At 49.1% G+C, this 19795-nt stretch overlaps 1 protein-coding gene across 3 annotated transcripts in view; it reads left to right on the forward strand.

Annotated features, from left to right (window-relative positions):
* The window catches only part of LRFN5 (leucine rich repeat and fibronectin type III domain containing 5), a 75113-nt gene that overhangs the window by 45513 nt on the left and 9805 nt on the right, over positions 1-19795 (forward strand). For all 3 annotated transcript variants that reach the window (XM_083733183.1, XM_083733181.1, XM_083733182.1), the window contains exon 2: positions 10110-11532. In XM_083733183.1, coding sequence (XP_083589309.1) covers positions 10130-11532 — 1403 coding nt within the window. In that variant the 5' untranslated portion in view covers positions 10110-10129. The remainder of the gene's footprint in view (positions 1-10109; positions 11533-19795) is intronic.

Raw genomic sequence — 19795 nt, forward strand, 5'->3', positions numbered from 1 at the left:
TGGCTGCTCAACATTTTAATTAAGCTTACAAGGTGGAAATAAAATGAAAAAGCTGAAAGGAGCAAGTAGCATTGAGGAGTTGTACAGTTCAATTCCCGTGCCTTAGCTGTGAGGGTGCGAAGGAGGGAGAAAGCCCAAGGAAGCTGAACGTTGGAAGAGGAAGGGAAGTCCTTCTTCACAGAGTTCAACTGTGGAACTCCCTCCCACAGGAGCCGGGGTGGCCACCAACCTTGGTGGCTTGAAAAGAACATTGGGCAAATTCATGGAGGAGAAGGAGAGGGCTATTGATGGCCACCAGCCAGGAGGTTCTGCTTTGGCTCCACAACTGGAGGCAGCAATGCTCTAAATACCAGTTGCTGGAAGCCCCAGGAGGGGAGAGTTGCTCTTGTGTTCAAGTCCTGCTTGTGGCTTGAGGCAGCTGGCTGGCCGCTGTAAGAACAGGATGCTGGACTAAGTGAGCCGTGGGCCTGATCCTGCAGGCACTTCTTATCCCTGGCAAGAGATTGGCCAGCCTCTTGTTCTTGGGGTCTTGTCATTACAGGGTCTTCGCTGCGAGATCACATTCACCCGGTGCTATACCAGGTGCACTGGCTCCCGGTGGAGTACAGGATCAGGTTTAAGGTGCTGGTTTTAACCTATAAAGCCCTATATGGTCTAGGACCCTCATACCTACGGGACCGCCTCTCCTGGTATGCCCCACAGAGAAACTTATGGTCTTCAAATAAAAACATTGTGAAGGTCCCAGGCCACAGAGAAGTTAGGCTGGCCTCAACTAGAGCCAGGGCCTTCTCGGCCGTGGCTCCGATCTGGTGGAACGCTCTGTCACAAGAGACTAGGGCCCTGCAGGACTTGACATCTTTCCACAGGGCCTGCAAGACAGAGCTGTTCCACCAGGCCTTTGGCCAGGGCACAGCCTGACTCCCTCCTTTGGCAATCTTCCGGAGCTCTGGCCCAATGGTTGCCATTGGCTTGATTTGAATCAATTTTATAATGAATGATTTTAGAGTGTTGTGTTGTGTTGTGTTGTACTGTTGTACTGTTTTATTGTTGTTAGCCGCCCTGAGCCCGGCTTCGGCTGGGGAGGGCAGGATATAAATAAAATTTATTATTATTATTATTGGGACAGGCTCTTCCATAGCTGAGCATCTTGTATCAGGAGGAGTTGACATTTGCTTCCCTGTTGCAAGACCCACCGGTTTGGGGTCAGGCCTGACCTTTGGAGCAATGGAGAGCAGGATCCTGCTCCCTCTTCAGCTCTTCCAGGGCAGCTGCCAGGTCCCCTTTTCACCTTCACCTGAATCATCACCATTGTTTATTTGTGAGCTGCCTTTCCATAGCTAAATCCTTTCAAAATGGAGAGATTCAAAACAAATGAATCAAAACAAACACAGCAAAATTAAAACACTCCCCACGTAAGTCGTAAAAGGATTGAAAAATACAGATGCAAAAAATAATGATACCAATAGGAGTGAAATTAGCATCTCCAAAGTTCAGTCTTGACCCCAAGAAAACACCCTAAACAACACCCCACCCCAAGGGTCTGCAGGCATCCTGAGAAGAAGGTCTTTCAGGGCTCACAAGTAAGAAGGCCTCTGTGGAAGCCTCCGCTCCTGTAGCTGGAATCAGTCCGTCTGTCGGTCCAGCCACCATCTGTCAGGGCCCCAGAGCCCTCCCTTGCCAGGTGTCTCAAGAGGCTCGCAAGGCAGGGAGCAGGTCTTGCAGGACTGGCAGCCAAGAATCTTCTCCACTCTGGACCTCCCCAGCTCCTCCAGCCTCCGTCCTGGTCTGCCTGCTCCTTATAATGTGGATTTCCGTGTGTCTCGGACTCCAGACCAGCCTGGTCAGCGTAGAAGACTCTGTGTGTTTGTCTGCTGGAGACTCTGTTCCCACCCAAGCAGCCTTGGGTTGCCTTTGTCCTTTCAGCCACCTCCTGGTGACCTGCTCAGGCCAGACCCTCCTGGCGCCTCCTGCTTGCTGAGCTCGCAGCTTCTGCTTCCAGCAATGGGGCCTTTGGCTCTTGGGACCGAGGTCCAGGGTTTATTTTAAAGGGAGGATGTCATCTCCCTAGTGCTGGCCCAGCCTTCCAGCCTGTCAACATCATTTTCCATCTCTGTCAAATCTGTAAACGTTTCTGACTTTTTCCTGTCATCCGTTAACATTTTGCCGTTTCCCCCTAAGCATCAAACTTCACCTTCCATTGACATCCTCCTCCTTACTCTACACAGCTGGGCAAACCCATTTCTGTTGTTTTCTAGCCCCCTTGCCAATCTCAGCTCCTTCTGGGAAGACAGGGCTGCTGCTGCTGCTGCTCTCGCACTCGGGCCCTCCTTGCTTTTGGGTTCTCCGTGGGGGCTTCTGGTAGGTCTCTGTGAGAGCCTCATGCTGGACATTGTAGTCTGCTATTCTAGGCTGCATCAGCAGGAGGTTGGAATAGATAACCCTCAGGCTTCCTTCCAAAAATACAATTCTATGATTCTAGTGTCCCGATCAACAGAAGCAATAGTACCGCTCTATTCTGCCCTGGTCAGGCCACACCTGGAATTCTGTGTCCAGTTCTGGGCACCAGAATCTAAGAAGGATGTTGACAAGCTGGAAGGTGTGCAGAGGAGGGCGACCAAGAAGATCAGGGGTCTGGAAACCAAGCCTGATGAGGAACGGTTGAAGGAGCTGGGTATGTTTTGCCTGGAAAAGAGGAGACTGAGAGGAGATAGGAGAGCCATCTTCAAATATCTGCTGCTCTGGAGGGGAGGACTCGAGGCAATGGATTTAAGTTCCAAGAACAGAGATTCTGACTAAACATCAGGAAGACAGCAGGAGCTGTTCCATAGTGGAACGGTTTCCCTCGGGAGGTTGTGGACTCCTTCCTTGGAGGTTTCTAAGCAGAGGCTGGATGGTCACCTGTCAGGGATGCTTTTGCTGCCTTGCAGGGGGTTGGACTGGATGACCCTTAGTGTCCCTTCCAACTCTATGGTCTATGATTCTGCACCTGACCCTTCACCAGCCACTTCCTCCGTGGAAGCAAGTGCAGGATAGCAGAGTTCCAGGTACAAAACAAAAATTTTTTTTTCCAGTAGCACCTTAAAGACCAACTAAGTTAGTTCTTGGTATGAGCTTTCGTGTGCATGCACACTTCTTCAGATACTTCTTCAGAGTTCCAGGTGTTCATTCTTTCCTCCTTGGCTTGAAACATAGAATCATAGAGTTGGAAGAGACCACAAGGGCCATCGAGTCCAACCCCCTACCAAGCAGGAAACACCATCAGAGCACTCCTGACATATGGTTGTCAAGCCTCTGCTTAAAGACCTCCAAAAAAGGAGACTCCACCACACTCCTTGGCAGCAAATTCCACTGTCAAACAGCTCTTACTGTCAGGAAGCTCTTCCTAATGTTTAGGTGGAATCTTCTTTCTTGTAGTTTGGATCCATTGCTCCGTGTCTGCTTCTCTGGAGCAGCAGAAAACAACCTTTCTCCCTCCTCTATGTGACATCCTTTTATATATTTGAACATGGCTATCATATCACCCCTTAACCTCCTCTTCTCCAGGCTAAACATGCCCAGCTCCCTTAGCCGTTCCTCATAGGGCATCGTTTCCAGGCCTTTGACCATTTTGGTTGCCCTCCTCTGGACACGTTCCAGTTTGTCAGTGTCCTCCTTGAACTGTGGTGCCCAGAACTGGACACAGTACTCCAGATGAGGTCTGACCAGAGCAGAATACAGTGGCACTATTACTTCCCTTGATCTAGATTCTATACTCCTATTGATGCAGCCCAGAATTGCATTGGCTTTTTTAGCTGCCGCGTCACACTTGAGAGATGATGTTGTCAGCAAGGCATGGATTTATGGGGTGATCTTCTCCCAGCAGAGTTAGATTTCCAGCAGATGCCAGGATAGCTGAAAGCCCCCATCACTACAGTTCTTATCTGCAAAAGTTCAGTCATCTGTTTCAGGAGAGTTTCCTCCACGTCTTCTGGCTGCCTAACAGGAGATGCCTGTCCGCTCTCCTGTCCTCAGATGTCTCAAATTCCCCTAACTAACGTGTTCTAATTGTTATTTTAAGTATTCCCCTCCTCCCTTTTGTACACCGCTTTGACCTTTCTAATACGAAGCAATTAATGAGTTGTGCAAATAAACGAATCAAGCAACTAAACCTTTAGGTTTCAATTAGAAAAGCAAACAATCTTGCAAAGGAGTTGAGCTGCTAGCATGAAGCAGGAACCTCATCAAAGGGGGAAACAGGCAACAAGTTTTTCTTGGTTACAGTGGTACCTTGGTTCTCAAACTTAATCCGTTCCCCAAGTCTGTTCCAAAACCAAAGCATTCCAAAACCGAGGCCCGTTTTCCTATATAAAGTAATGCAAAATGGATTAATCCGTTCCAGACTTTTAGAAACAACCACTAAAACAGCAATTTAACATGAATTTTACTACCTAAAGAGACCATTGATCAATAAATAAAAGCAATAATCAATGTACTGTACTATAAAATAAATAAGACAGTATTGTAGACGCTGAAAATTAAATTATTATTATTTTCTTCCTTGCTCTGATGATAGTCATTGTTTGGAGGGGGAACTTTTATCCATTTCTGCAGTCACACAATCTGCCAATCAGCTGAACTGGGTTCCACACCGTCACAAAAACAAATTAACCGAAAAAGCCTCAAAAACTAAAACGCAAAATAAATAGAAAAACCAAAAGCGCCAAATACAGTGGTAACTTGGTTCTCAAACGTAATCCGTTCTGGAAGTCCGTTTGACTTCCAAAATGTTCGAAAACCAAGGGGCAGCTTTTGATTGGTGCAGGCGCCCCATGGCCATCGGATGTTTGGCTTCTGAAAAAGGTTTGAAAACCAGAACACTTCCTTCCGGGTTTTTGGTGTTTGGGAACCAAGGTACCGGTGTATTATTATTCATAATAATATTATCCCTGGCCACGATCCCTGGGGGAGAGGGCTAAGCTCGGCCTCCACAGTCGGAGGCAGCAGTGCTTCTGAGTCCAGGAGGGGCCAGGTCCCTTGGTTTTTGATCCTGCTTGCAGATTTCCCTCTGGGAGATCTTCTCTGCTGCCGCGAGAGCAGCATGGCGGACTAGATGGGCCATTGCTTTAGCCTCTCGGCATTCAGAGGCAGAGTCATGCACAAGCGAGACTCTTTCCTGCACATTTCCTGGTGCCAGTTGCCTGACACGATGGTCCTGCGCTCGCGTTCCCTGAGCCAGCCTGGCCTCCTGTCCCTGGCATGTGGCGTCTGTTCCTCAGGGGCCACTGGGTGTGGGGGGGGGGGACTCTCTCCCATCTGCTGCTGGGAGGAAGAGCAAGTGCTCCTGCCTGGAATCTGCTTGCAAGGAGTTGTGTAGGGAACGGGAAAAGGATAGTTAGCTGGACTTTATTTCCATGCCGCCTTCTGGCCAGAAAGGACTCCCAAGGCAGCTCTCAAGGAGCAGAAGATAAATAAAACGGAAGCAGTAAAATGCAGCTTATAGAAATCTGGGGTAAAATCCGAACATCTCTCTCCCCCCCCCCCCAGCAAAATAAGGTCACTCTTCCCAAATGCACACAATACTCTTCCTGAGGACAAAAGCATTTATGAATGTAAGAAGAGTTTCCTGGATCCGGCCAGTGCCCGTCCAGTCCAGCCTCCTGTTTCTGTGTCTGGAGCCTCGCTGCCAATGGCCCGCCTTCCCCAGGGTCAGAGAAATTGGGGGCCTTTTCCTCAAGGATGCGCTTCAACATCACCCTTGGAAGTCCGAATTAATGCAAAAGAATATTCTCCGCGGAAAGGCGTAAATGGTTTTATTCCAAAAATTTATGGTTCCTTCCCAGAACGACCTGCCTCCCTCAATGTTCAGGGCTGTTGGGGAAAGGGAACAAGTTTAATTGGTACATTTATAGTCCTGGACTGCCTGGCTCTCCGCGAAGGAGCCCAGCCACTTTCTTTCCAACGCAACGTATAAATTGGAGCAATATTGGATTCTGCAGAGAAGAGATTACCCTCTCAGCTGCCTATAAAAATGAATTTGTTTCTGTAAGCTTTTTCCCTTTGTCCAGTGGACACAAGAGTCTCCTGGGCGTCTGTGATGGAGGCAGCAAATGGCCCACCAGTGGCATTGCTCGGCCTCTGGGCTCCCGACACCCCTGGATGTGGGGCAGAGGCAGACTGTCCCCCATCAGGGCAGGCCATGGGGGTCCTTGCCTGGGGGCTGGGAGGCTGAGCCCCCTGGACATGAAGGGAGTCGGCAGAGGTTGCACACTGACATTTCCTAAACCACAGAGAGCATTTTAATATGTTTTATATCCTGCCTTTTCAACAAAACAGTTTGCAAGGCGGCTAATGTTAAGTGCACAGAACCATGCGGGACGGAAATAATTAAACGGAGGCAGAAGAAAATCAGCAGCAAAGTAATATTCAGCCCTCATAAAGAAAAAGCACAATCTCCTTCCAATAAAATAGTTTTAACTTGGAAGGAAAGCAAAGTTGTAGCCAAGGAAATTTATCTGGGGGGAAGGGCGATTGCGCGGCCTGCATCTTCGGCTTGCCTGTGGTTTCAGATATGTGCTCCTAGGATTGCAGAATTGGGAGGGACCCCAAGGGCCATCTAGTCCAACCCCCTGCAATGCGGGAGTCAAAGCTGTTTCGCCTCCGCGGATGGTTGAGAGGGAGCCAGGAGCTGCCGGGAGACACGAGTTTGGGATGATGGCAAAAACATTGCAGGGGGTAATCTTAATGGTCCTGAGGGTCTCTTCTAAATCTTCAATTCTATGAAAAGAAAAAAGGGACTTAACTCCAGAGGGGCCTCTCCAAAATTGAGGAATGGGCAACAAACCGGCAAATAAACCAGGAAAGATGGAAGGGTTGCCGTACACAAATCCGGACACAGAAGTTATTGAACTTTTTGGGGGGAGGCAAAGTTGTTGAGCTATTTTTAAGGAAATTTGTCCAAAAAAAATCCCAACACTTCTGACAATGGGTTGCCATACGTCTGGGTTTACAAGGACATTTTTACCAATTTTTTGAAATTTCACCTGGACATTATTTCCAATGGACCAATCCTGAACGTATGGAAGCCCTAAAGTATGGTTCAGTGCCAGCCTGGGCCAAGCAGTGCCCCATTGGGGCAAATAATCTGAATTTCCACATATCTACTCTGATGTGGTCTGAGCTGCTGGTGACAGACCAGAAGGAGACTTTGAGTTTATGATCGCAGTTCCCTGTTGGAGGCCATGGAGACAGCAGCCCCCCAAAGGCAAAAGTTCATGCAAGGAATCATTGGGAAAGTGGTCAAAAATGAAACTGCTGACATCATAATGCTATCCTACGATACCTTGCATTGTTTGACGGTGGTTAGAGGGTCAGACTAGGGCCTGGGAGACTTGGGTTTAAATCCCCACTTCTTCAAGGGGTGACCTTGAGGGCAGTCACTTCCACATGAAGAAATGTTTCAGTCTTTGGTATTTTTTAGCATTCCTTGGCAACCTTTCCACTGTGCCGTCTTTGTGATTGGTGATGCCAATGGGGTGATTGTATAGGGCCTTTGGTGGCACTTTCCTCAGCCTGTGCACCTCAAAGGGTTTTGGGTGGTCATATTGTTGTAAGCCAAAAATGGCTTATCTCTTGCGTTTATGCCAATAAAACCCAGAAACATGAGGAGTTAGGAGTCCATCGTGGTTTATTGCAAAGCAATAGGTTACAGTCGGATAGTTCCACAAAACTGCAACCCCACCCAGTAGCCCAGGCAGTGGTATTTATAAAGTTTCAGACAAAGCATTTCAGTTTTCACCAATCATGTACATCATTACCTCATTTCATGTTTAATACACATGCACAGTAAGCACTGATTCAGTGCTAATTCCTACCCTGCTCTGTTACCTTGTGTTAGTACGCATGTTGCGCATGTTGGGAACCTGTGTTACATGCAGTCATTTGCACAATGTAGCAACCTACGTTCTCGCTTACAGCTGTATCTTTTTGATTCACATATTACATGGGTAGGCAAACTTAGGCCTGGGGGCTGGATCCGGCCCAGTCACCTTCTAAATCCGGCCCACGGACAGTCTGGGAATGAGCATGTTTTTACATGAGTAGAATGTGTCCTTTTATTTCAAATGCATCTCTGGGTTATTTGTGGGGCATAGGAATTCGTTCATTTTTTTATTCTTCAAAATATAGTCCAGGCCCCCACAAAGTCTGAGGGACAGGGGACCAGCCCCCTGCTGAAAAAGGTTGCTAACCCCTGAGTTAGCTGTATTCCTGCCCCAATGGGGGGCGGCAACTTGCAAAACCACCAGTTTCATAAAGCAACAGGTTGCCATAACTTTTCTATTAGAAGCGCACTCAAGGAATTCCAGGGGTACACATTATCACCTTTATGCTGGCCCTTTGGGCAGCTGCCACAATATTTCTTCAGCTGCCACTCGTGCCTGCCTCCTAGTTTCCTGCTAAACTCCTGCAACTTTCCTGCTGCAAATGCTCCAGTTCTTTTGGTGTTGTTGGTTGTCCTGCTTTTAATGTGCTACAGCACAAGAGCACCTTTGCAAAACACACAGATTCTTTGTGATGGAGCCATCCCCAATTTCCCGTTGCTGGAAACCTCAGGAGGGGAGCTGGTTTCCCATAATGGGCATCTGGTAGACCTTTGTGAGAACAGTTTGCTGGGCTGGGTGGTCCCCTTTGGCCTGATCCTGCAGAGCTGTGCTTGCCTTCTTTGGTTCTGCAGATGCCCTAATGCCTGCATTCCTGTTGTCCTTTGTGCATGGATTTAAGCAGTGGTCTAGAGCAGCAATCACAGCCAGAACATAAAAGCGTTAAATTCTATGATTCTATGGGGGGGAGGACATTATGGTGGCCTGGCTGGTGTCATAATGCAACTAACCTTTGCCGCAGGGGAAGGTGGGATTTGTGGATGGGACACAGACAATGGGATGGGCAGAGTTATATGAAGATGATAATTGATTGATTGATTGATTGATTGATTGATTCATACCTGGCCCATCTGGCTGGGCCTCCTCAGCCACTCTGGGCGGCTCCCAACAAAATAGGAAAATATAATAAAACATCAAAGAATCATAGCATTGTGGAGTTGGAAGGGACCTTGAAGGTCCTCTAGTCCAACCCCTGCAATGCTGGCATCTCAGCTAAAGCATCCATGACAGATGTCCCTCCAACCTTGGGGTGAAGTGGGGCTGCAATAATGCAAGAGGGCCCCCGGAAACCCTTGCTCAGCCTGGACTGGCAGGACCCCTTGGGGGGTTCAGGTGGGAGTCTTGGCTGGAGATGCTGTGTGTGTGGGGGGGTGAAGCTGGGACCTATTGCGCAGGGAAGGGGGAGCCAGCTTGTTTTCTGCTGCTCCACACGGGAGGACACATTGGATTTCAGTGGCAAGAAAGGAGATTCTAGGGGGGGTTGCCATGCGTCCTCTTTTTCCAGGACATGTCCCCCTTTTCAGGAGTAAAATCTCTGCCTGGGTGGATTTTAAAAATTTACCAAAGTGTCTCTGGCTATACTTTCTGGAGGAGACAGAGACACAACTGGTGCCTGAAGACTTGCTTTCCTCTTCCCTTCTCCTGCCCCCTCAGCAATATTTCACAGCTTCTATAGCCTACATATAAAAGGAGAGTTGTCATAGCGTCCTCTTTTTTGCTCTTCAAAATGTGGCAACCCAAGTTCTGATCTTATTTCTTGAAAGTTTTAAAGAGGTGTTTTTTTTAAAAAAAACCTGATAATGTTATTGTCGTATTCAGCTTGTAAACCAGTATGAGGTCATTGTAGTTTGGGGTTTTTTTTTGCAATCAAGTGGTGTATACATTTTATGAAATAATAAATACACAAATAGCTGTTCCAAAGTGGAAGAGACCACCTTGGACTCTCCTTTGCCAGAGGTTTTTATGCAGCGGTCAGACGACCCCCTGATATGGGTTCTTTAGCTGTGTTCAGGGGGGAGGTCCAGATGGCCCTGGGGGTTCGCTTCCAACAATTCCACACCTCTACGAAACAAATTGCGCCGGTGGGGCTGTGTGTGGGACTCGAACCCGGTGCTTCCTATGTAACCCCTCTCCTCTCTTTCTCTCTTTCTCTCTCTCTCTCTCTCTCTCTCTCTCTCTCTCTCTCTCTCTCAGCATCCTGACCCCGCTCTACAATGGAAAAACTGCTTCTGTACCTGCTCTTCATTGGCATAGCGGCGAAGGCTCAGATCTGTCCCAAGCGCTGCGTCTGCCAGATCTTGTCCCCCAACCTCGCCACCCTTTGCGCCAAGAAGGGCCTCCTCTTTGTGCCCCCCAACATCGACCGGAGGACCGTGGAGCTGCGGCTGGCCGACAACTTTGTCACCAGCATCAAGCGCAAGGATTTTGCCAACATGACCAGCCTGGTGGACCTGACCCTCTCGCGGAACACCATCAGCTTCGTCACCCCGCACGCCTTCGCTGACCTGCGCAACCTGAGGGCCCTGCACCTGAACAGCAACCGGCTGACCAAGATCACCCATGACATGCTGAGCGGGCTCCTCAACCTGCACCACCTGATCCTCAACAACAACCAGCTGACGCTGATCTCTGCCACGGCCTTCGACGACGTCCTGGCGCTCGAGGAGCTGGACCTCTCCTACAACAACCTGGAGACCATCCCCTGGGACGCCGTGGAGAAGATGGTCAGCTTGCACACCCTCAGCTTGGACCACAACATGATCGACAGCATCCCCAAGGGGACCTTCTCCCACCTCCACAAGATGACCCGCCTGGACGTAACCTCCAACAAGCTGCACAAGCTGCCCCCCGACCCCCTCTTCCAGAGGGCCCAGGTCTTGGCCACCTCAGGGATCATCAGCCCCTCCACCTTCGCCCTCAGCTTTGGCGGGAACCCCTTGCACTGCAACTGTGAGCTGCTGTGGCTGCGGCGCCTCTCCAGGGAGGACGACCTGGAGACCTGCGCCTCCCCGCCGCTCCTCTCGGGCCGCTATTTCTGGTCGGTCCCCGAGGAGGAGTTTCTGTGCGAGCCGCCGCTCATCACGAGGCACACCCATGAGCTGAGGGTGCTGGAGGGGCAGAGGGCCATCCTGAGGTGCAAGGCCCGCGGGGACCCCGAGCCGGCCATCCACTGGATCTCGCCCGAGGGCAAGCTGATCTCCAACGCCACGCGCTCGCTGGTCTATGACAACGGGACCCTCGACATCCACATCACCACCATGAAGGACACGGGCTCCTTCACCTGCATCGCCTCCAACCCAGCCGGGGAGGCCACGCAGTCGGTGGACCTGCACATCATCAAGCTGCCCCACATCGTCAACAGCACCAACCACATCCATGAGCCGGACCCCGGGTCCTCGGACATCTCCACCTCCACCAAGTCCGGCTCCAACGCCAGCAGCAGCAGCAGCAGCAGCAGCAACGGGGAGACCAAGGTCAGCCCCGACAAGAAGGTGGTGGTGGCCGAGGCCACGTCCTCCACCGCCCTGCTCAAATTCAACTTCCAAAGGAATATCCCCGGAATACGCATGTTCCAAATCCAGTACAATGGGACGTATGACGACTCGCTTGTTTACAGGTAAGGAACCCCGGACCAGTTTGGCTCATCAGTTGCTCTCTTCGCTGGGGGAACCCTTTTCCTTTCACCTCTTCTTGGCTCTTGGGGGGGGGGTCAGGTGGGCTCAGCAGGAGATGGGGAGATACCCTCTTCATTCAGGTCTTGCCAGCACCAAATACAGGACCTTGTGGGACTGGACAAAGGAGGAATGATGGAGACCGACTCGCCCTCCTGAGTCTTCCAGAGAAGAGGAAGACAGTATAGATTTACAGCAGTAGTTTGAGGAAGGTCATGGCTCAGGGGGAGACGAAGAGCAAAGTTAGGAAATAATGGGAGAGGCTGGATGACACATTATCGCTAGACAGCATTTCAGGGCCCCCTTCTCCCAGAACCCGGCGGGCAGTGAAAGTAGGCGAGCAAAGGCTAGGAACCAAATGGCCTTGAGTGGCAACTGTAAGGTGGGTGGTGCTGCTGCCAACCGAGGAGAGAAGGGGGGGTGGAGATTGCTCAGAGCAACGCCATTGCTCCAAGAGGTATCATTTCTAAGCCTCCCTCTGTGAATATTGAATAAAAGCCATCGGTAAGAGCTTCCTGGTCTTATCTTTTCCTGCCAGCCTGCCGTAGGGGATCAGATTCCTTGACGCCTGGCAGGAGGTGGCTTCCCTGCAGAGGGCGCGGAGCCAAGGGGGCACAAAATCCAGAAGATCCATAACTGAGAGGATCCATTGGTGGAGGGGGGGGGAATTTTGGCCTCACACAAGAGAGCCATATTACAAAAGATTACCAAAGTCCAGCGGCATAGCTAGCCGCTCAGGGGCCCTGTGCCTGGGGTGGGGTGAGCTACAGCAGGGTGTGCTGCGCGGAGCCTCCCTGGGGTCTGCCCCCACCTCCCCCTCAGCTGTAGAGTGGCTGAGGGGGAGGTGGGGGGCAGACACAAGCCCCACAGTGCCGTCTGGGGCAGCATGGAGCCTGCAGGCACCCGAGCCCTTCGTCGCCCCCAGGAGAGATGCATGACCCAGAGCATCTCTCCCCCCCCCCCCCCCGCCCGCTACACCTCTGCCCAAGTCCGCCCCGGTCTTGCAAGACTTCTCCCCACAGGCATTTGGGAACAGACTGCTTTTAACAAAAAGGCTGGCGCTGTGCCAGTTTAATTGTAATTACTGCTATGGCTTCCATCGGTGTTATCTATGCGCTTAGTTTTAACGCTAGCAGTGTTTAATTGTTTTTTAAGGATTGCTTTCCACCTCGTGGTTTTAGAAGTCTTTATTTTTATCTGTATGCCACCTGAAAACATCGAAGTGCAGAGCACTGGAAGTGCAAGTATACAAAATGCAATTTATGGAAGTCGATTAAAAAATGACAGAAAGCAGTTTGGGCAAATGGAGAATAAAGTCACTATTACCATTCTGAAAAGGCAATCTGGGCTTAGGTACATGGAGACACAGCAAGACAGGAGTTAACCAACAGTAACGTTCCTGGCCCTGGTTTAGCTGCCCCCCGAGGAGCCTGGCTTCAAGGCAAGGGAGAGGTAGCTGGTCTGCAGCTGGCTCCCATAGCCTTACTCCCGAGGAGGCTGGCAGCAGCAAAGGGCAAATGTCTGTAAGGGCAAGGAAGGCAAGTCTTTCTCCCAGCCTCCTAATATATAAAATAATAATAATAAATTGTCCAGCAGCACCTTAGAGACCAACTAAGTTTGTTCTGGGTGTAAGCTTTCGTGTGCATGCACACTTCTTCAGATACACTGAAGCAGAAGTCACCAGACCCTTCTATATAGTGGGAGGGTGGGGAGGGGTTTTTCTCAGGAGGGGAGTAGGAGACGGGTGATTGACTCAGTGGGTATGGTAAACCTGTGACTGTTAATGACTGCAATTAGTCCTACAGGAAAAAGCAAGGGATACTATGCAGATGATTAGCATATATAATGAGACAGGAATCCAATATCTCTATTAAGACCAGGTCTCTCCATAGTTTTCAGTTTAGTGGTAAGTTGTAATTCAGCAACTTCTCTTTCAAGTCTATTTCTGAAATTTTTTTGTAATAAGACAGCTGCTTGGAGATCTTGTATAGAATGTCCTGGGAGGTTGAAGTGTTCTCCTACTGGTTTCTCTGTCTTGCGATTCCTGATATCAGATTTATGTCTATTTATCCTTTGGCATAGGGTTTGGCCTGTTTGTCCAATATAGAGAGCTGAAGGGCACTGTTGGCATTTGATGGCATACACAATGTTAGAAGATGAGCCATTCAATAGGCCTGAGATGGTATGTTGGATGTTGTTGGGGCCAGTGATGGTGTTGTCCGGGTATCTGTGGCAGCAAAGTTGGCATCTGGGTTTACTGCAGTCTCTGGTACCAGTGTCCATGTTAAGTCTGGTTGCTGTATTATTGTGGGTTAGGAGTTGTTTAAGACTGGGTGGCTGTCTGTAGGCGATGAAAGGTCTTCCTCCCAGAGCTTGAGAAAGAGAACTGTCATTGTCTAGGAGAGGTTGTAAATCTCTGATGATGCGTTGAACTGTTTTAACTTGGGAGCTGTATGTGATGACTAGTGGTGTTCTGTTATTTTCTCTTTTGGGTCTGTCTTGCAGAAAGTTCTCTCTAGGGATCAGTCTGGGGATTAGCCTCCTGGAAGCCTCCACTGCTGGTGCAAGTCTTGTTGAATTTCAGGGAGTTTTGTGTGGGGTTAGGAAAGCGAGGTGAAAGAGTAGCTAGATATGCACACCTGAAATATGTTCCGTGTTCTCAGCCCAGTCCTTTGGGACTCTCTGCCACTGGAGACTCAGCAGGGACCTTCTGTGCCAACTTCTAAAAGCCTGCTGAAAACCTTCCTATTCTATTCCTCTAGGCCTCTGCAGGCCATTAAAACTGCAACCTTCCACAATATTTTGTTGATGTCTGACTTTTTCTTTTATTTTGTTGTGGTTTTTATGGGATGGTTTTATGGTTTTATTGGTGTAAACCACTTGATATTTTGTATGACACAGCAGTACAAATATTCTTCATAAATAAGATGTCTGATGGTGGGGAATGTAGTTCATTTCAATTTTTATTTGCATACTGCCTTTCTGTATCTCTGCACACAAGATGCTTGCAAGCAGCAGAAAGAAACAAAATAAGCTGCAAAGATCAGACATCGCAAAGCAATCTGATCCAATGCAGATAAGAATATGACCTTCACATAAACAACTTATATCAAATAAAGAAATAGCAAATAATGCATTTAGAATGTAATAACACCTAATAATGAAATAGAAATTCACTCTCAACAATTGCAATAAATCATTACTAGATTATAATCAATAAAAATAACAGAGAGTCGGAATGTATAAAATGCCACAATACACAAAAGATGTAAAAGGACTGAATTGATCAACAAAGTCAAATAACTTATATATATATTTAAAAAACCAATCAACATCTGGCAGGCCAGATGTCCCCCAGACCTGCTTGAAATGTGTTGCAACCAAAGTGTGCCCTCAAAGAGGAGAATGGCTCTTTGTACATTGCCTTAAGTCCCATCGGGGAAAAAGGCTGAGTCTGAATAAATACCGTATTTTTCGCCCTATAGGACGCAGTTTTCCCCCTCCAAAAATGAAGGGGAAATGTGTGTGCATCCTATGGGGCGAATACAGGCTTTCGGTGAAGCCTGGAGAGTGAGAGGGGTCGGTCCACACGCTCAGCGCGTCTAGGCTTCGCGGACCTCTCCGCAAGCAGCGGGAGCCAGCACTGGGCTCCCACGGCTTGCAGAGAGCTGCCTGTTTGGGGGCTCGGGTCGGGGGAAGCTCGGGTGGGCCTCCCCCGCCCCAGCCCCGCGCCTGGGGGAAAAATAATTTCCCCCCCGTTATTTCCTCCCCAAAAAACTAGGTGCGCCTTATGGGATGGTCCATCCTATAGGACGAAAAATACGGTATGTAATGTACAAAAACAGAGAGGTGAGAGGTGAGGGAGTCAGATAAACTTCTAGATTCGCTTTGAATTAATTGTGCAGAAGTCTCTTAGCCACAATGAGCCTGTGGTCAAAGCGACTGGCGATCACCACAGACGTCCAGTGATCTACCTGTTGGACATGCCTGCCATATAGCATATATTCAACACACAAAACCAGCGACAATTTGCTGTTGACAAAGGACAGCTGGACATATCAAGGGCCCCATTACCTTCAGGAGCTGAGGGCCTCATCAAACCTCAATCTGGGCCTGGCTCTCTGTTGGAAAGGTCTTCGTTTCGTCAGAATCTAACCCTGGGACAGCTTGTGATTTCTGTCATTCCTGAATGCTCTGCACTTCCTATAAGATGTTCACTGCCAACTCTTGGGAGTTGACTACCCCAGCTATATGGTAATTGATGGACCTAATAGGTATCTAAACCATTTGCGCATGCAGAATGTAGGCACCCTATATATAGAAATCAGCAAACCAGGGATATTTGAGGGAGCAGGCTAGCAGGCGGGGCCCATGACTTACATCATAGGAGCCTACACAACACAAAACACTGTTGCTGGATGTAGGTTTTATTTTATTTGGTTTTTATCTTATTTTTTGGAAATGTACATCCAGGCTTTTTTCCTTTAGTTTTTTGGGGCCCCCAAAAGAGTGGGGCCCTAAGCTAGAGCTTGTTTAGCTTATACGTTTAGCTGGTGAGAGCTGTTTGATGGCGGGACAGAATCCCTTGGGAGGTGGTGGACTCTCTTTCCTTGGAGGTTTTCAAACATTGGTTGGGCTGCTGCCCATCAGGGACCCTTGAGCTGTGATGCCTGCATTGCAGGGGGCTGGACTAGAGGACCTTTGGGGTTCCCTTCCAACTCTGCAGCTCTTTGATTCTCCACCAGCATCAACCAGCCTTCAGGCAGGAGGAAAGCAAAGGCCTTTTGCAGCCATCAGGTTTGATTTGCGCTTTATTTTTGGCTCATCCCCACTGACCTTTAATCCTTTGAGGTAATCTGATTAGTGCAAGGATTGGAAAGTTAGCCCTACTCAGGAGACACTAACACCCTCTGTTTGGGGGAGGGAACGACAGGGGAAAAGGATATCCATAAATTGTTTTTTATTTATATATATCCATGGATGAATGATGGAAGAGTGTGTGGACAAGGTGGTGGATTTGCTAAGTGGATTTGCTTTGAAGCCTCCTAATGGAGCAGTCACACCTTTCCAAACCCATTTGTCATAAATTATTCCCTTTTTCTTCCCCACTTTTCAAAGCCACGTCCTTGGGGAGGGAGTGGGATCCTGCAGATCAAAGCCACCCACAAGCCCCCAGACTCTCCCAGGACGCTGGCAGGTTTCCTTGCGGTTACTGCATCGGACAGAGAGCGTTTGCCAGGGACTCCCCTTGGGGGCTGTGGGGAGGGCTGTGTTCTGAGAGAGGATGCTCAGCCAGGGCAGTCCTGGGTCTTCGGAGGCGTCTCAGGTTGTGTCCTGAATGGGGTAACTGTGGCCCTGAAGGACCAGGTGCGCAGCCTGGGAGTCATTTTGGACTCACAGCTGTCCATGGAGGTGAAGGTCAATTCTGTGTCCAGGGCAGCTGTCTACCAGCTCCATCTAGTACACAGGCGGAGACCCTCCCTGCTCGCTGTCTGTCTCGCCAGAGTAGTGCATGCTCTAGTTATCTCCTGCTTGGACTACTGCAATGCGCTCTATGTGGGGCTACCTTTGGAGGTGACCCGGAAACTGCAATTAATCCAGAATGCGGCAGCTAGACTGGTGACTGGGAGTGGCCGCCGGGACCACATAACACCAGTCCTGAGAGATCTGCATTGGCTCCCAGTACGTTTCCGAGCACAATTCAAAGTGTTGGTGCTGACCTTTAAAGCCCTAAACTGCCTTGGTTCTGTATACCTGAAGGAGCGTCTCCTCCCCCATTGTTCTGCCCGGTCATGGAGGTCCAGCTCCGAGGGCCTTCTGGCGGTTCCCTCATTGCAATAAGTGAGGTTCCAGGGAACCAGGCAGAGGGCCTTCTCGGTAGTGGCGCCCACCCTGTGGAACACCCTCCCTTCAGATGTGAAGGAAATAAGCAGCTATCTTATCTTTAAAAGACATCTGAAGGCAGCCCTGTTTAGGGAAGTTTTTAATATTTGATGCTGTACTGTTTTTAACATTTGATTGGGAGCTGCCCAGAGTGGCTAGGGAAACTCAACCAGATGGGTGGGGTATAAATAATAAATGATGATGATGATGATGGTGGTGTCTGGGCCCCTTGGACTCCTTGCCCCCGATTCTGGGCCAATTGAGGCCAACTTGCAGCAGGCAGCTGACTGGCTTGCCTCTCCCCTTTGCTTTCTCGTTTCCCCTATATTTACAACCCACCCTATTTTCGTGACTGTGGTTTATGATGTTGCTTTCCTCCTGGCGTCTTCCCTGGGACCTTCGGATGAAGGGAACGTCATAAATAAAATTATTTGCTTCTTCCTCCAGCCTTAGGCAGCCAGCAAGGGGCCTCGATACAAAGTCAGACCTGCTGGTCTAGCTAGATCTGTATTGCCTGCAGACACATTTTCCAGGGGTTCAGGCAGGGAGATGCTCTAAGCCAGGCACCCCCAAACTCGGCCCTCCAGATGTTTTGGGACTACAACTCCCATCATCCCTAGTGAACAGGACCAGTGGTCAGGGATGATGGGAATTGTAGTCCCAAAACATCTGGAGGGCTGAGTTTGGGGATGCCTGCTCTAACCACTGAGCTACAACCCCACAGTAGTCCTAAGCTCACAGTTCCCTATTTTCACAGCAGTTTGCCACCATTATTGTTGCTGTTACCCCACTAACGTTTTAGTGTGATTTCCTCTAAATGGACACACCTCTTTGCAATTTTGCTTGATAAAGACATTTTTTTGCAAAACAACTTTCCATAATAAGATGCCTCTTTGTTTGCTGTTTTCCTCCGTTCATGCCTTGATGTGAGCATTTGCCCTTGCAAGAGCCACTTTGCAGAACCGCATTGCCAAATCTGTAGAAGTGTGGGTTTCTGAAGGGTGGCCGTGTGTTTCAGTTCACATGCTGGTCTGGAAAAGCCAAATTTTGGTGAAAAGAGGACCATGGGCCGGTCGCTGCCTTCTCTCAGACCAACCCGCCTTGCAGGACTGTTATGGGGATTAAACGAGGAGGGGCTGAGAACCATGTAAGGGTCTTCACCATGTAAGGTAAAGGAGCAGCCCCCACCAGAGGTGGCCATGGGGGTCTGATTCCTTTACCCACCCCTCTGTGTGTTGGGGAGCTTGTCTTTTTGCCATGGGGTATTTGCAACAAAGCCACCTTCTCCTCTGGCTTCTGCACTACTGAGAAAGAGGCGGCTGGGTGCCCTAAATGACCTCAGCCCAGTATACCCAAAGGAGCATCTCCACCTCCTTCGCTCAGCCCGGACACCGGGGTCCCTCTCCCAAGAGCCTTCCTTCCCTGCGAGAAGTGAGGTTACAGGGAACCAGGCAGAGGGCCTTCTCGGTGGTGGCACCTGCCCTGTGGAACGCCCTTCTGTCAGATGTCAAGGAAATAAACAACTAAAGTGGTACCTCAGGTTAAGAACTTAATTCATTCCGGAGGTCCGTTCTTAACCTGAAACTGTTCTTAACCTGAGATACCACTTTAGCTAATGAGGCCTCCTGCTGCTGCTGCACCACTGTCGCCCGATTTCTGTTCTCATCCTGAAGCAAAGTTCTTAACCCGAGGTAATATTTCTGGGTTAGCGGAGTCTGTAACCCGAAGTGTCTGTAACTCGAGGTACCATTGTATCTGACTTTTAGAAGACATCTGAAGGCAGCCCTGTTTAGGGAAGTTTCTAATGTTTGAAGTTTTATTTTGTTTTTAATGTTCTGTTGAAAACGGCCCAGAGTGGCTGGGGAAACCCAGCCAGATGGGTGGGGTATAAATGATAATATTATTATTATTATTATTATTATTATTATTATTATTATTATTATTGTTATTGTTATTGTTATTATTATTATTATTATTATTATTATTATTATTACTATGCGCCCCACCCCCACCCCATGAGGCTTCTCTCCAGGCCTTCCAACCTGTTCCAGGTGGGAGGCAGAAAGTGGCTTCATCTTTTGCTAGGGACAGGCATCATGGAGCCTCCAAGCTGGCTAACAAAAGTGGTTCCAAAAGTGGGTGGGATGAGAAAGATGAGCTACATTGCTAAGAATTTTATTCCTAACTACGCAGACAGAAAAGAAATATACATCCTCTCTCTTTCAAAGCAGAGAGGCAACTGGTACAAAGAAACAGGAAACCAGTAAAATCAACATCCGTCTCCCATGAGACTTCCAACAGTCTGGAATCTCTGGAATGTAAACA

The sequence above is a fragment of the Podarcis gaigeae genome (genome assembly GCF_964106915.1).
Source record: "Podarcis gaigeae genome assembly, chromosome: 1".
NCBI classification, from domain to species: Eukaryota; Metazoa; Chordata; class Lepidosauria; order Squamata; family Lacertidae; genus Podarcis; species Podarcis gaigeae.